The sequence below is a fragment of the Myotis daubentonii genome, chromosome 8 (genome assembly GCF_963259705.1).
Source record: "Myotis daubentonii chromosome 8, mMyoDau2.1, whole genome shotgun sequence".
Classification (NCBI taxonomy): domain Eukaryota; kingdom Metazoa; phylum Chordata; class Mammalia; order Chiroptera; family Vespertilionidae; genus Myotis; species Myotis daubentonii.
Genome location: NC_081847.1, coordinates 39,635,137 through 39,652,543, shown reverse-complemented (window position 1 = coordinate 39,652,543; position 17,407 = coordinate 39,635,137). Strand labels below are relative to the sequence as shown.

Sequence of the window (17,407 nt, the reverse complement as noted above, 5' to 3'; positions counted from 1 at the left end):
AATTCCATCTGTCAGGAGCACCCAGTACCGCCATTCAGGCAAGACTCATGCCTGGGGCTCTCTCCTCTCCATGTGCTTTGGAGTGAATACAGGGCCCGCCTCGTCCATGCCGGTGTCCCAACACATCTGATGACACTGCACCTGCACCCTGGCCTTATTTTATAGAAGAGGAGACAAGGCCCAGAGAGGTGAAGGGCCTGGCCCCAGGTCACACAGCTGGAAGCAGCGAGAGCTGGAATGGAAGGACTTCTGACCTCTGCTTCCTCTTCTGCCTGTTTCACTGCTTGCCCCCCACTCTGAATCTCTATCATTCCTTCATTCCTCCCTTCCTCCCTCCCTCCTCCTCTCTCTACTTCACCCACACCTTCATCTCATTGGACAAGATAGTCTGTGCCAGGCCTACGCTGGGCTCTGGGGATATGAAATAAGACAGATGCCTCCCTGCCTCAGAGGACTAATTAAAGGCCCCCTCACGTGCCCACCCATGGGGATGAATCCCTAGTCTTGGTATGAATGCAAACAATGGGGCAATTTAAACCCAGCGAGGTGGCTTTCCTGGAGGACAGCACAGCACAGGCCAATGCCTGTGGCTGGTGGGAGTGTGGGTGCTGGGGGAGCAGTGAGGAGGCCAATGTGTCTGGAGCAACGTGTGCAGGAGGCAGTCAGGGGCCAGAGCCTGCAAGGCCAGGGGGCCACAGCCAGAGGTCTGGCCTTGACCTCAAGGGCCACGGGGAGCCATTGCAGGTTTAGCAGAGGCATGTTGATGTCAGATTTGCATTTTAGAGGTTTCTTCTGTTAGCTAGGGGTACAGAGTGGGCATGGGGCGACTAGCAAGGTGGGCACCATTGTCTGGGTAAGGGGATGACACACCCTCACCACTTGGACAGTGGGTGCAGTCTTCACTGGGGTACCGATGGGCATGTCTTCAGGTCCTCAGCCCGATCCCTAACCCCTCTCTCTGCCGTGTCCCCCCTCCCAGTGCTGCGGTGCCTGGGGATCCCCACCCGAGTCGTGACCAACTACAACTCGGCCCATGACTCGAACAGCAACCTGCTCATCGAGTACTTCCGCAACGAGTTCGGGGAGTTCGAGGGTAACAAGAGCGAGATGATCTGGTGAGGTGGGGCCCAGGTTGGGGGAGGGCCCTGTGGTCTCCAGGAGAGGAGATCTGGGAAGGCTTCTCAGAGGAGGTCACATTTGAATTGGGTTTCAAATCTGAACAGAGTTTGCACGAGGGGGAAGCGGGGTGTGGGGAGGGCTCTCCAGGCAGGGGGAACAGCATGAGCAAAGGCCAAGAGGAGAAAAGTCAGCGCGAGGCGTGGATGGCCTCGGGGAGTAGCGTTGTCGGGATTCTGGAGGCCAGGGGGCCTGGGCCTCCAGCGGCAGCGGCTGTCACCTCACCCAAGGCTCCCAACTGGGAGCGGGACAGGCTGACCACCTGGGAGCAGGTTTGGAGGGAGAGACCGGAGGTGGGGTGTGGTCCAGGCGGCTGGGGATGAGGCCTGAACCAAGGCACAGCCTGTTTCCAGAGGCTGGAAAAGAAGGGACGGGGCTGAGAAATTAGGAGGAAACCTCAGCTGAGCCACTGAAAGGGTCGGGCGGTGGGAGAGGCGTTGAGAATGACACTCAGTGCAGGAGCACCTGGCCGGGGCCCACAGAGGGAAGAGCAAAGAGGAGTGCCAGGGGGCCAGGTGGGCCCAGCTGAGGACGAGGCGAGTGTGGACTGTGGGGAGGGGATGAAAGCCTGAGTGTGAGTCCTGGCCAACGTTCCGCTTCGTTTCCCAACAGGAACTTCCACTGCTGGGTGGAGTCGTGGATGACCAGGCCCGACCTGCAGCCGGGGTATGAGGGGTGGCAGGCCCTCGACCCCACGCCCCAGGAGAAGAGTGAAGGTGGGTAGGTGTGTCCTCATTGCCTAGATGAGGAAACTGAGGCTCAGAGAGCACTACTCGAGTCCCTCCGCTGGAGAGCACAGGGCTGGCATTCTAACCCAAGTCTGGCTGACCCCGAAGGTCACTGACTGGTCCATCTGATGTGGGCAGCTCACTGATGTAATATGAAACGTCGCCCCTGCCTGCTGTGGAAAACAGAAAGTAGGGAGAAGCATAAAGAAAATATCAAATAGCAACTTGTCCTCTCCCTCCACACAAAGCATCGTTAACATTCTCACACAGTCACCTCCAATTATATGCTTGTTTGCATATGTGTGTGCAGGCGAGGAAGAGAGAACCACCGCAAAATTGGTAAAGCCAATTCATAGAACATAATACCCAGGGTTTACAAAGTCAACCAATTACACTGAAATAGAGTTATCAAAAAATTTTAAAAATAGATTTGTAATGTAATCATATAGGTTTCATATAACAAGATAGTGGTAGAATTAATACATTAGGTAACTTGGTAGCAAGGATGAGCATAAACGTTATCTCCAATTATCTGTGACAACTACTAAGTGCTATGAAAGTATCTGTGGTTTTATGGGTGATGAGTCATAAGTGCAGCTAAGATTATGGTTTGCTGCTTCCACAGTCGAAGGAAATGCTGTCACAGTACAGTGAAGAGAAAGACCTCATCTTCCCCATCCACGTTCACGGACCCCTGGATTCTATTCGTTGCACCTTGGGGGCCCGTGGGCTCCGGGTTAAGAGCTCTGGCTGTATGTGGCCTTTCGCGCCAGTTTGTCACTTTTTCGTACGTCGTTAGCATTTCTCTACCAGGCAGTTTCTGTGATTTGAATTTGAATTTCGTGTTACTGTGTTCCATCAAATGGACACACCATAATGCAGTTACCCAGCCTCCAGTCCTCAACGTTCAGATGTGTGACCAGTTTGAGGCAGCTGTAAGCCACGCTGAGATAAACATTGGCGCGGGTGTTGTACCAGACAGAGGCCCTGCCTTCTCAAATACGGCCGGCTGCGTGGCTCCCTCGGTTCCTTAGGGTGCTTTGGGATATCCTTCTATTTACTTATCACTTACATAGCACCTCGTATATGCAAATCCTCATTAGGGAGGTATGAATAGCATCCCCAACAGGAAACCGAGGCTCCGAGAAGTTAAGTAACTACTTCAACGTCACACAGCTAGTAAGAGCTATGATTTGAACCCTAAAAGCTGGGCTCCAGAGTCTCGATCCTTAATTCTTACCTATGATGCTTTCCTAGCAGTGGAGTCCCTGAGCCAAAGGGCTTTATGGCTCGAGACGTTTTGCCGCGTGTGGTTGACTTGTGGAAGGTTTGGAGGGTGCCATCCTACCCTCATCCCAGGTGCATCTCTGCCTCCTCTTCCCCCAACCAGGGACATACTGCTGTGGCCCGGTTCCAGTTCGTGCCATCAAGGAAGGCGACCTGAGCACCAAGTACGACGCCCCTTTTGTCTTTGCCGAGGTCAATGCCGATGTGGTGGAATGGATCCGGCAGGAGGATGGGTCCATGCACAAGTCCATCAACAACTCCATGATAGTGGGGCAGAAGATCAGCACTAAGAGTGTGGGCCGTGACCAGCGGGAGGACATCACCCACAACTATAAGTACCCAGAGGGTAGGTGCCCTGAGCCTTCGACACTGCCTTGCAGATAAGCTCCGGTTTTACCAGCCCGGCATGTGTGTGTGTGTGTGTGTGTGTGTGTGTGTGTGTGTGTGTGTGTGATTTGGCAGTCTGCATACAATGACCTGTAGGTTATTCTCCGTTCCAAAGAATTCCTTAGGAGCAGGTTATACTTACCAAACACACTGGAAGACGGTGGTAGAGGATAATTTGTTTAGGAAAATAATTCTATATTCTACAAAAGGATTCCATTTGGTCTTTAAGCCTGACTTTTTGGGGGGTTGGCTTGACTCAATAAAACTGAAGGGGTGTCTGTTATATAGGAGAGGCATGCATCACAACAAAAATGAATGATGTCCATGTTGTGTGCTAACAGCGCTTACCAGCAGTGGGACCTGCAGCTGTAGATGGGCAATTCCCACTTTTTCAACTCGAGAGGCTTGGAAATCCAGGGGGCCCGGGAGGAGGTTTCTGAAACTCAGTCGTGTTTATTTTTGCAGTAGTTCTCATACAGCTGGGGAAGTGCGCAGGATGGTGGATGGGGAGGGGTGAGATGAAAGAGAAATGGGCCAAGAGAGATATAAAGATAAGATGGGTTCAATCAGGCACAAAAATAAGACTTCTTTCTGTTGCTAATGTTAAATCAGTAGGAGGAGGTGGGGGGAAGGATGTGGATTATTTTTAAAATTGGATCGGGCACATCCGACAGCCAATCCAATACGATTGATGTTTCTAAGCATCTGCCCAGCACAGTGGGGCTCATAGGGATGACGGGGAAACCAGACCCCGGCCCACATCTGGCCCGCACTGACTTTCCAGGGCTGGCTGGGGGCCGGGGGTCCCGTGGCCGTGTTCTGGGTGGAAAGGATAACGCAGAAGGAAGAGGTGTTCCCGGGCCTCTGAAAGGTCCAGAGAGGATGGTTTGACGGGAGAAATGTCCTGCCGACCCCCACAGGGTCCCCAGAGGAGAGGGAGGCCTTCAGGAAGGCCAACAACCTGAACAAGCTGGCAGCTAAAGAGGAGGCGGGCGTGGCCATGCGGATCCGCGTGGCCCGAAGCATGAAAATAGGCAGCGACTTCGACGTCTTCGCCCACATCACCAACGACACTGCGGAGAACCACGCCTGCCGCCTCCTGCTCTGCGCTCGCACCGTCAGCTCCAACGGGACGCTGGGGCCGGTGTGCAGCTCCAAGAACCTGCTCGATCTTTCCCTGGAGCCCCATTCCGGTAAGGCCCTTTGTTCCTGGGTCAGTGACTGACCACAGACTGACGTGCTAGGAAGGGCCCTGTGCCCTGAGCGTGTGCAGTTTACCTCCCCATTTTCCAGGGGAGAAGACTGAGCGCAGAGTGGTTAAGTAACGTTCTCAAGACCACACAGTCGGGATGTGGCAGGACTGAGACCCGAACCTGTGCTGTCAGCAGCTACACTGCTTTGTTCCAGCTCATGTTCTCGGACTCCGACTGCTTTCCCAGACTCTCCACTGCTCTCTCCCCGCTAATTCCTTTCCTCTGTCTCCAGCAACTCCCACACCCAGGAGCCGCTCTCCTCTGGAGGTTCCCAGCCCCTGAGAGAAGAGGTTCTAGACCAGCGGTTCTCAACCTGTGGGTCGCGACCCCTTTGGCGGTCGAACGACCCTTTCACAGGGGTCGCCTAAGACCGCCCTGCATATCAGATATTTACATTACGATTCATAACAGTAGCAACATTACAGTTATGAAGTAGCAAAGAAAATAATTTTATGGTTGGGTCACAACAAGAGGAACTGTATTTAAAGGGCCAGAAGGTTGAGAACCACTGTGCTAGACCAGCGCTAAGGCCATGTGGCTGCTGAGCACTTGACAAGCCGCTGGCGCAATTGCGGAACTGAAGTTTCCATTTCACTTTGTAAACAGCCGCGTGTGGCCAGAAGCTGCCACATTGGACAGTGAAGCTGTCGTGGTGACAGGAGACACGGTCCAGTCCGCTGCGGAGAGAAGGGTTTCCTTCCTCCTGGCCCTGATTGTCTCCTCATAAACCGCCCTAGCGCCTGTCCCGTCCACCCTGTAAGGCAGACCCCCATCCCGTCCCTCCTTAGTTCCCTGTCTCCCCTCTTTTGGGGTAAAATAATGTCAGTAGATGACCCAGCCCTCAGCCCTGGGCAGAGGCTCTGCCTGCACGGTTGTCTCCTTGGTCCTTTTTGTTGCCGGGTTGTCTTCCTTAAGAAGGGGTCATCTGGGGCTGGGCCTTGAGGGATGCATACGAGTTCACTTTGGAAAATGGGCAAATAAGGCTGAGACCCTGAGAGGGGTTGTGGCCGCTGCTGAGGTCACTTGGTAAGGCGGCACGGAGCCCTCCTCCCGCCACCCAGGAGCCCAGTCCTGCCTTTTGCGTTAGGACCCAGAGGCATGAGAAGGGCAGAGGGGTCATGGAGCTGGGAGAGGACCTGGGGCCAGTGGAATGAGACATTGATGGTCCTCTGAGGGTCCTTCTGGCTGAACTTCCGTGTCCCCCTCAGAGATAGGAGAGTCATGACCTGATAGTGTGGGACCGTCTGGCCAGGAAGAGGCGGGCACACCGTAGCAACTTCATACCTGGGACTATGCTAGTAGGCAGAGCTGCGCGAGGCCCAGGGCAGGGGTGCTCTGTGTTTATGCAGGGGGCCCTCCCTCTCCTCTTGCCTGTCAGCCTGCACGTTTCCTCTCCTTCAGCCCTTGGCCCCGTGGGCTGGCGTGTGGGGCACAGCCATCCAGGTGCTAAGGAGGCCTGCCCGTGTTTCAGGCCCGGGGTCTATGGGACTGACAGTGCCACCTCCTGGTTTTGTCTTGGGAACCACGTGGGCACTCCTGGAGCTGCATGTCCCGAGCAGACGGTCGGTCAGGGTCCCTGAGCAGGGCCAAGCCCTCAGGACAGAGTCACTTGGCACTAGGGCTGGGGTCCCAACACTTACACTGTTGACAGATGCATTCTGAGGCCAGTCAGACTGGCTTTGCATGTGGCCACTACCGCCTCCTAAATGTATGACCTTGGGCAGGTGGCCACGCTGCCTGAGCCGCAACCCATACTCACCCATTAACTGGAGCAACAACATGCCCACCTAACGGGCCCCTGTGCGGACGTGTGCTCAGGTGCTCAGGACCTGGCAGGGAAGTGTAAAGTGGTGCCGGGCGTGGGGGGCCTTCACTCCTGGACGAGCGAAGTGCAAACAGGCGTGGGAGGCGAGAAGCCCCCGGGCCTTTCCTGATCACCTGCCGTGCCAGGTAGTGGTCTCCGTGCTGGGCGCAGTGGGGCCTGAGCCCTGCAGCCCTGGATGGCACCGCAAGGACCCAGCTTGGCCCTAAGCATCCGGGCCCTACGTGTCAGGTGTGTGGGGTGGTCAGGACACCCAATTCTGCTGACGGGCTGCGGGTGCCGGGGTGTTTCTCTCCTCCATCCCAGGCCTCAGGTTCCCCGTTTGGACAAAGTCCGATTCTTCTTTGTAGAGCCCTTCGGCCCACTTGTTAGGATGCATTCATGTCATTTCCTTCTTGGGCTTGGGACCACTTCAAAGGGAGGAAGTGTCCTTCCTGGAATGTGTGGCAAGACGTGAACTTCAGCCTGGACCAGGGATAATGATTTCCTCCCGGGCCTCTTTGCCGCTCAGATGCCATCGGGCCCACGAGCACTGTTCCGGAGAGGCTCCCGCCAAGCCTGTTGCCGTTTCTCCTCATCCTGGGCATGTGTTCACAGCAGGGGGTCATGGACCCACAAGGGCACAGCCTGCAGGGAGGGGGCAGAGGACGGTATCCTCAGGCTGCGAGGCGGAGCTAGTCCAGGCGCCCCGTGGGGCCTCCAGTGCCAAGTTCAACCTGAGGCCGGGTCTGTGACTCTTGAAAACCCCACACTTTGGCTGAGTTGCACATGATTCTCGGATGATAAGATCTGGGGGATTTCCATGTGCTAATGGACAGGAAGCTGGGCCTAGGACAGCAGAACAGAATCCAGTCGCCCCCACCCCTGCCTCCTTGCCCTGCTGCTTCTCTCCATCCCCTTCCTGCCCCTCCCTGTCTCTCTCTCCTCCCTCACCCCTCCCGGTGGTCACAGGGAATGCAGCCAATTGGTGATCACGCCTGCCCACAGCACCCTCCAGAACAGGCAAATCATTAAGGAATGACTGAAACCACCGGACAAGTTTCCTTCTCTCGGCCAGCACCTGGCCTAAGGCCACGGCTGTGGTCCCTGCCTTGGTCCCTGCGGCAGAAGGCAGTTCTCGAAGGTCCAACCCCACCCGGTTCAGCCTCCTGGAAAAGTCAACAGTTGGGCCGTGTCCTCGAAGCTCCTGGATGACAATGTTCCCTTTCTTTCCTGTGGAGTTGGTCAGACTTTCCACTCTGCCCCACCAGGAATTTTCACTCCTTTTTGTCCATTTTGGCGGAAGATTTGCTTTTCTTCCCCTAATGTCATCTGATCAGAGGTTGGGGCAGATCCACCCGGGGAATGAATGGCTGGAGGGCTGGGCACACGGAGGCAGCATTTTCCAAAGGGTGGGATGTGGACCATCAGTGTGAGAAAGTGACTCCCTCAGCTCTTCACGCTCCTTCAGATGATCTCACGGGGGACGTCGCAGTGGGTGCTAATCTCCCTTTTGAATAGTAAGCTCAGGTCTCGGACTGAGAGCCCTTAGCAACAAGATAGCTCACCGGAATTGAATAAGCATGACTTCGCTTGTATTTATTTTTACCAGTTACCTTCTATTTATGGTAAGTGAGACTGGTTTGCTGCAAATGATGATGAAAAATTTCCCTGGTTAGAATAGGCTAGAAAATATAAATGAGTGGACTGAAAGAAAAATAACGAGCAAAGAATTAGGATACTCTCCGATGTGTGAAAAATCGTGAATGGCTGGAGTTTGGGAAATGCTGGTCTAGTGGGGGGAGGAAGGGGCCAGATCGCAGAAAAAGAGGCACCAGCATCTCCTGTCAGGGCACTGGGACGATGGAGAGAGGCACTGGGGTGATGATGGAGCCCAGGGACCCTCCCTCCAGCGACCCTGTGTGGCAGGGGAGGCCCCAGAAACAGGGATCTGTCCAAGGCTCCCTGTGACCAATGGGACAAGCAGGGCCTGGCTCAGGCTTGCGTATTCTCAGTCCTGTGTCCTTTTCCCTGCCCTTTCCTGCCTCCTACAGGCCTCAGTGTTCTTGTCAGAATAATAGGCTAACAATCACACTTGGTTTCTCTGCAGTGGGAGGGGTGACCCTGCTTCCTTCTCTCTTACTCCCGCATTGCTGTGTGGCTTTTGCTCTGAAAGGACCTCTCGTCTTAGTGCTGCCAGCGTTAAAGGTGCCGATTGTCTGGGGAAACAAGAGGCAACAGAAAAAACAAAGAAGGGAGGTCATCTTCCCAGGCTCGTACAGCCCGTCATTGGCCAACCAGGGCCAGGTCTCCTGATCTGAGCCCCTACTGGCAGGAGTGTTTCTTCATCTATAAAAAGGCACAGTCTTACCGACCTCATGGGGGAAAGCGAGATCCTGACTGGCCGAGTGACTTGCCCAGCATCCCCGTGAGCAAAGCCGGGGAGGCAGGATCAGCACCCAGGCCTGTCAGAGCTCCAGGCCTTCCCCTACCAGCTGTTTTACTTCCCCTGCCCACCTCCTCCCTGGGCACCCTGGAGCCAGGGCAGGCAGGGGAAAGGCCTGGGATCTGCCCAGCCATCCTCCCGCTGTGTGAGCTCGAGCACATTCCTTGCCCTCTCTGTGCCGGTGGAAATGCAAGAGGAGAGGTGGGGCTGTGTCTTGGTCATTAAGTGTGCTCTCGCCTCCCCCCTGCAGAGAACAGCATCTCCCTTCCAATCCTCTATGCGAATTACTGTGACTACCTGACGGAGTCGAACCTCATCAAGGTGCGGGGCCTCCTCATCGAGCCAGCTGCCGACACCTACCTGCTGGCCGAGAGGGACATCTATCTGGAGAATCCAGAAATCAAGATCCGGGTAAGGGGCTGGCTGGGCAGGGTCCCAGGGCAAGCCCAGAGCTGGGAGAGGGCAGGCCTCGTGCACCTGCATCCCTGCTCCCTCAAGCTCGTTGACACCTCAGGGATCCTCATGAAAAGCATCATGAAGCCAAAAGAATTTGGGCCTCATGTAGCCTCTAGGGGTGAATCTTAGAATCTCAGCATGGTAGAGTCATGGCATTTAGGGATCTCAGAGTCACGGACCCTGAAAAGCTAGCCTCCTAAAGCTAGATCCCCAGAGCCTGGGACCCTGGTAGGGCAGAGAGAGTGGGGGAGTCAAGGGCATAGACTCTGAAGTCTGGCTGCCTGGCTTTGTGGCTGGGTGGCCCTGGGCATGCTTCTCTGCCCCTCCGTGCCTCAGTTTATTCACCTTAAGGTGGGTGTTATAAGGATTAAATGTGCATCCACAAGAAGCACACAGAACCTATCCAGTGCATTGTAAGCGCCCAATAAAAATTGTCACCATCATCATTGTCATCGTAGTGATTCACTTCAAGGAGCCACTCAGGACCCCAAATGCAGCAGTTACGAATAAATGGTGAAGAGCAGAGCGTGAGGGAGTGAGCACCGTGTGCCAGATACTCTGCTAGGAGCTTGCACGTTATTCGCTCAGCAATCCTTATGAGAACCCTGCAGCCAGGCATTTCTCTTCCGTGAAGAAACCAAGGCTCAGAGAGGGTAGTGACTTTCCGGGGTCACACAGCGAGGAAGGGGCAGAGATCGGCTGGCTCCAAAGCCTGTGATCTTCCCACTCTAGGCCCTGGAACAAGGGAGAGTAGAGCCCCTTTGGGTTGTGTGGAGCCTCCCTGCAGCTCCATGAAGGAGGCCGGGCCAGGATCATCACCTGTTTTCCAGATGGGGAAACTGAGGCACGGAGGTCAGGAGTGAGAGCGGCAGGAGGGGCATGGCTGTGTTCAGCAAACAGTGGGCCAAATTGCAGCAAAGACCGGGATGGCCCAGCCGGGACCCTGCCTGCCCTGGAGGGGTTCTGGGCCCCTCCCTCAATGCTGCCCCTTACCCCTGCCCTGTGCCCTGCCCCAGATCCTGGGGGAGCCCAAGAAGAACCGCAAGCTGGTGGCCGAGGTGTCCCTGCAGAACCCGCTCGCTGAGCCCCTGGTTGGCTGCACCGTCACTGTGGAGGGGGCTGGCCTGACCGAGACACAGAAGACCGTGGACATGTAAGTGTCGGTCACTCCAGCCTGGGGACTGGGAGCCGAGGGCAGATGCTGATGGGGGCACCACACTCTGGCCCATAACCCCTCCTCTCATCCACACTCCCACCCACCCCTGCCTGAGTACCCTTGGGGCAGAGTCCCCCCCCACTCTCATCCTCTCAACACCCACACTCCTGTGTTCCATGCACGTGTCTCACAAACCGGAACAAGTACACATCCCGTCACTGAACACCTGCCCCCAACGCACAGGCCCTCACATAAACACAGGCATCGGTACCCTGAGTGTCTACATGTGTGTCCTAGATGCACATCTATGTACAGATGCACATATGAGCACATACACTTATTTTTCACTTTATTATTGTAATGTAACTTACATACAGTAAAGAACCCAAGTCACACATGTACAGCTCAGTGCATTTTCACGCATGTGGTCACCTGAGCACACCCCCTCTTACCGCAAGCACACCATCCACTTCCATGTGTGCATGAGCGCGTGCGCGCACACACACACACGCACACACGCACACACGCACACACGCACACACACACATCCCTCTATACAAAGCAGGCTGCCCAGGCCCCAGAGAGCAGTGGATCCATTTATTACTGTCATTATTGTCAGCATTAAGCTGTACAGAGGCTCTGTGCTAAGTTCTCTGAATCCACACGTCATTCTGGCCTGACCCCTTCGTGGGCACTGGGCTTGGCATCTCCTCAGCCTCCTCCTCTCTCTCCACAGCCCAGACCCCGTGGAGGCGGGGCAGGAAGTCAAGGTCAGAGTGGACCTGCTGCCTGTCCAAGTGGGCCTCCACAAGCTGGTGGTCAACTTCGACAGCAACAAGCTGAAGGCCGTGAAGGGCTACCGGAACGTCATCATTGGCCCCCCCTAAGGGGCTCCCGTGCCCAGCTCCATCTCAGCCAGCCCACAGCCCCCAACTTGACCCCCAATCTTTATCCCAAGCTAATGAGGAAAATGGGCCCCAGACCCATCTTGTCCCCTGAGCCTGGTTCCCACCCCCTTACCCATGAGCGATGCTCTGTGCCTCCACAGTGGGGTTGGCTGGGCTTGGGATGGAGAAAAAGAGGCCCACGCCTCCCCCTCCAGCCCAGATGCCATTTGGAAAGCAACTGACCACCCACCACACTGTCTGACCTATACCACAGTCCCTTGGAGCAAAAATGAGACGATGAGATAGTCTCCCGAGTTGGCTGGATCAAGGAACTCCACACCCTAGTGTGTCCTGTGCCCCTTCCCCAGACTGTGCCCAGGCCCCAGAGGTCCTTGGGAGAGCCAGCGCAGGTGGGGATGGGGAGGGTCCCAGGTGCAGGACAGGCTTGAGCTCCTCCCACATCCCAGAAGCTCTGGCCCACAGCTCCCCCACCCTCCTCACGATTGTGAAGCCCCTACATGCAGGTGCCTCCTGTACTAGCTGGTACTCTCGGGGCTGCCAACCCGTTTAATCACCACGGGAAACTGCAGAATGGGAGCTGATTTCTCAAGGAGGAGACGGGGCCTAGGAGAAGGGAGGTGGCCCGTGCGCACAGGCGGGCTTGTGGGTATTCCAAAGGCTGGGTAATGTGAAGGCCTGGGGATGGAGCACAGGCCTCTGACTCCGAGTCCAGCGCCCTGCTCTTGCCACCAGCCCTGACCTGAGAGTGTCAGAGAGGCCATCTGGAACCTGATCCAAAAGGACCCAGGTGGGGTGAGGAAGTGGGAAAGGATTGGGAGTGGTCGGAGCCCCAGGTGCGGCCAGCCGCAGCCTTCCCCTCTCTGGGCCTTGCTGTCCTCTCCTCCGAGGCCCTCTCGGCTCTCCTGATGCCGTGTATGACCCAGCAAGTCCTACTCCCTGGCTGCACAGGGCTTAGGCCACGTGCCCGGGTGTTTCTAAGAGTGAAACCATGACCAGGACCACCGCTCTGCCCCAGCCTATCCAGACCCCACACCTGTGCCCAGGCACCTTCCATCAGACCCCAGTCCCAAGGGAAAAAAGCCCAGAGGCCCCTGTCCTACCCATGAGCCTCCCCACCGCAATGTCTAGACTTCACAAGAGCCTTAGCTGCCTGTGCTGCTCACTAACCGAGAGGGTCCGCACTCAGCCAACCCCTCTTTGCAGGACCGGGGCCCTGGAACACAGCTCAGAGAGCTACGAGCTGTCATCTCTGGCTTAATCCCCCACACCCTCCATGGGACTAAGGTCTCCCTAGAGCTGGAGGAGGGAAAAGGGAGCATTCTCCATCTGGAATGGGGTCCCAGCCAAAGAGGGCCCCCAAAAGCCCAGCGAGGGCCTCGGGGAAGGTCACGCTGATGCACTTAGAACTGGCTGCTTTGCACAGGGGAAGAGTCACAAAATGAGCCCACACATCTGTTTCATACACTGCTCTGTTTCTCTATGGTTTTATACACGCTTTGGGGTGCCCATCAGGCAGTAGATATGCTTTTGAGCCACAGGGAGCGAGCACTGAAATAAAAGAGTTTATTTTGCACATTCAAATAAGGTCTGTCTGGCTCTTTTCATGCTTTAGAGGAGGGTGAGTGGGTGAGCTCATTCACATTGCGACCAGCCAGGTCCAAACTTGACTGGCATTCAAGGCTCTCCAGCCGCTTTCTCAAACAAAACATGTTTGGGCCACAATGAACTTCCTGTATCTCCCCAACCCTGTGCACTTGCCCACTTCTTAGCTTTTGCATGTCTAGTTCCCTGAACCGCGTGTCCTTTCCCTTCCTTGCCCATCTTATGAACTCCTTCTCATCCCCTAATGCTTAACTCCGTGAGTCCTTCACAGATTTCTCCTCAGGCTCCCAGAGCCCTGAAACGTGGACCAACTCAAACATTTTTCAGTGAGTTTTAGTTCCATGTTGGTATATCTGTCCCCCTTGCCATTCTATATGACGTTCTCAGGGACAGAGACCACGTTTCTCTTAAATCAGTGGTTCTCAACCTCCCTAATGCCGCGACCCTTTAATACAGTTCTTCATGTTGTGGTGAACCCCAATTTCATTGTTACAGATTGAACATAATTAAAGCGTAGTGATTAATCACAAAAACAATATGTAATTATATATGTGTTTTCCGATGGTCTTGGGCGACCCCTGTGAAAGGGTCGTTCGACCCCCAAAGGGGTCGCGACCCACAGGTTGAGAACCGCTGTCTTAAATAGACATTAGTAAATACTGAATTGTTAAATCAAAGTATTTGAACTCAGCTCTCATAAAACCAGTGCCGTCCAAAAGAAATGTAACATAAGCCACATTAAAAAGAGCAAAGAGCCCTGCCAGCGTGGCCCAATGGTTGAGCATCGGCCTATGAACCAGGAGGTCATGGTTTGATTCCTGGGCTGGGCACAGGCCCAAGTTGTGGGCTCAATCCCCAGTATGGGGCGGGCATCAGTGATTCTCTCTCATCATTGATGTTTCTTTCTCTCCCTCTCCCTTCCTCTCTGAAATCAATAAAAATACACTTAAAAAATAGACACAGGTGAAATACACTTTATCTAATATATCCAAAATATTGTTACTTCATCACGTAACCAATATAAAATTCATTAGTGAGACACTTTACATTCTTATTTTCACACACTGTCTTTGAAATGTGGTACAGAGTTCACACTGACAGCTGTCTCAGTTCAGATTGGCTGCGTTTCAAGTCTCCATGGCCACAGGTGGCTACTGGCTATCATAGTGGATGGGTGGATGGTGCCATGTCAGACTGTGACTCCAGGAGTGTGGGGACTTGGTCATTCACCTCATTCCCCACTAATGTTTGTTGACTGAATAGATGATAGAAGACAGTCTCCGGTCCTCAGGGAACCCCTGCTGAAAGACATGACGTGCTCCTAACAATAAATCCAAATAAATGAATCCCATTATCCAGGTGCTAAATTCTTCTGTTCCTTGCACACTACACCCTGGCTCTGGCCTGGACTGCTGAGCATTTTACCAGCATTTACTGGAAGCAGAAACCACTAGCCACTTCAGGCAGAGAGCGAGTTCTTTGGGGAAACTGATGGCAGAGGCATCTGAAAGGCGGAAGAGCACAGAGAGGCATGTCACCCAGAAATCGGGAAGGAGCTGTCACCTGGACGGAGCCCAGGAGCCCAGGAGCCCGTCAGTCCGCACCACCTCGCTGCTGGGGGGGTTGTCACTGCGGCCCTGGTACCGACAGAACTGCTGGGGTCTACAAAGCCTGCCCAAGTCCTCCTGCCTTCTCCCCACTGGCAGAACCTACGCAGAAACTAGTTGGCCAGGGACTCTGGAAAGTATTATTTCCAGGCTCCAGCCCCCTGAAAACAGAGATGGCTAGGCAACTGGGGATGGAGGAGGGGATGGAGTTGAGTAGCTGATACTTACCGCTGCTTCCTCTGAGAAGAACACCCTTCCCGTGATCTCCACCTTGGAACTCTTACTCAGCCTTCAAAACCCTCCTCCTCTGTGAAGCCTTCCTGGACTGCAGCCAGCGCTTCAACCTCTGGCTCCCCTCAGCACATTGTAAAAGCCCATTGCCACACTCCGCAGCCTGTTAGAACAGCTGTGTGTGTGCACCCTATATTCTGGAGCACCCTGAAGGCAGGATAGGGCTCACACCCCTGAAAGGGGGCCACCAAGTGGACTCAGGACTGCCAACTCTGGCTCCAGCTCTGACTGCCCACCCCCCACAGGGCAGGTCTGCCAATGCTGGACAAATTCAGAGGCCTCTCCTGAGTGGCCCCTAAGCCTGCTCCACCCCGGGTAGCCCACTAGCCAGGAGCCCAGGAAGGAGAAAGGCCCTGCTGGTCGACAGAGAAAATGAACCTGAGATCCTGCTCGCCAAGCCAGATGTGAGGGCCGAGTCTGGGCCCTACAGCACAGTCCGTACGTGCACTGCCACAGGGCAGCTCAGTGCTTCTGGGCCCCCTCCAAGCTCGGCTCACAGCCCTGGCATCAGGGGCCTGGGCTCTGGAGTCAAACAGACGCAGAATCAAAGCCTGGCTCTGCCACGGATTCACAGCACGGCTTCAGGCAGGTTCTCAGCCTCTCTGTGCCTCCTGGTCCTCCTCTGTTGAGTGAGGATGAGATGGTGTCTGCTTTCATGGCCAACGTGCAGGTCCAGGAAAGTGGTGCACGGAAAACAGAGCTGCCCCCCTGGCACACTGCAACCCTAATACCCGCCTTTTCTCAGGGTCAGGAACCGTCATGTGCACCGAGTCACTTACTCCTCAAACAGCCGAGTCATGTTTCCCCCCAGTTTATAGCTCTCACTGCAGAGCTGGACTTGAACCCAGGCTGCCTCCTGTCCCCAGAACACAGCCGAGCCCAGAGGAGGCCCAATTTCCACTGAGTTTTCCTTCCCAAATGGTTCCAGAACACGTGGGCAGAGGCCTCCACACAGCCCTGGTGACCATCGTGGTGTCTGATTGGGGCCAACTTCCCACACCCAGAGTTCCTCTCCTCTCCAGCTGCTCTTGTTTGCCTAGGATGCCTGCCAGCTCACCCCTTGGCCTCAAGCCAAGTCCAGGATAACAGAATGTTGATAGAATCTAATAAGGAGCAGCTGAGAGTAAAGGGCCAGGCCGCAGCCCCCCGGAGGCATGTGCACCATGAGGCCGGGACTGGGTCAGCGCGCTCTCCTGGCCTCCCTGCTTCCCTGCCCCACAGGCCCGGGCACAGACGCAGAAACACACAACTGGGCAACTGTGAAGCTCTGTGTTCTGTTTTAAGAGCCGAAATCCAAAGGGACCCATTAAAAGCAGAAAAGATATAAAAAAAAAAAATGATGATGCATCATCCCTAGCCTTGACTCAGCGGATAGAGTGTCCACCCGCAGACTGAAGGGTCCCAGGTTTGATTCCGGTCAAGGGCGCGTACTTTGGTCTTAGGCTCAATCCCCAGCCCTCGTCGGGGCACACAAGCAGGAGGCAACCAATTGATGTGTCTCTCTCACATCGGTGTTTCTCTCTCTGTCTCTCCCCCTCCTCTCCACAATCTCTAAAAATCAATGGAAAAATATCCTGGGGTGAGGATTAACAACAACAACAACAAAAAATGATGGCGTATCAGCCTTGAGCACACAGGATCTGTAATGACACGCAGCACCGTGCCTCTCATAGACCTCAACAGACACAAAAGACTATTATCAACAGAGTTCCGCTCACATGCAGTCCATGAGCAGGCGGAACTCATCTGTGTGTGAGAAGTCGGGACGTGTTTTCCCTGGCAGCGGGGAGGCGGGAATGGGATGGTTTGATTTTCTTCATCTGGGTGCTGGGTAAACAGGCACTCAGCCTGTGAAAATGTGCCAACCGTATTGTTATATAATGGTCCTCTCTTTGTATATCTGGTCTACTTCCATAAAATTTCAAAACATTTGGTTTTCGGAGGTTCTAAACTTAAGTCCAGATGGGGGATGGAGGAGAGGGGCTCAGCTGCAGAGTTCTCTCCATTCTTCTTCTGGGAGAGGGATCCCAGTAGGTACACCTCCAGGGATACTGTGAGGCTTAAACAAGATGTTATGCATGTGAACACGAGACTGCAGGGCTAGGGCTTGTGCGTCTCATTTGCTGTGAACAGCGTGAGGCACATCCATCAGCAATGAACACGTTGAATGAGTGAACATAAAGCTGGGCTTTTGTCATCTCAGCCAATCTTCAGAACAGGCCATAGAGAGGATCATCCCATTTCCCCACTGGGGAAACGAAAGTGCAGAGATGTCAGGCAGCTCACTCGACGTCACCCAGCAAGTCGAT

General features: G+C 54.7%; 1 protein-coding gene across 1 annotated transcript in view; it reads left to right on the top strand.

Moving 5' to 3' along the window:
• TGM2 (transglutaminase 2) overlaps window positions 1-13,182 on the top strand; it is a 31,726-nt gene extending 18,544 nt beyond the window's left edge. The window contains exons 7-13 of the mRNA XM_059706125.1: window positions 980-1,115; window positions 1,789-1,892; window positions 3,295-3,537; window positions 4,499-4,771; window positions 9,329-9,489; window positions 10,551-10,687; window positions 11,427-13,182. Coding sequence (XP_059562108.1) covers window positions 980-1,115; window positions 1,789-1,892; window positions 3,295-3,537; window positions 4,499-4,771; window positions 9,329-9,489; window positions 10,551-10,687; window positions 11,427-11,577 — 1,205 coding nt within the window. The 3' untranslated portion in view covers window positions 11,578-13,182. The remainder of the gene's footprint in view (window positions 1-979; window positions 1,116-1,788; window positions 1,893-3,294; window positions 3,538-4,498; window positions 4,772-9,328; window positions 9,490-10,550; window positions 10,688-11,426) is intronic.
• The last annotated feature ends 4,225 nt before the right edge of the window (window positions 13,183-17,407 follow it).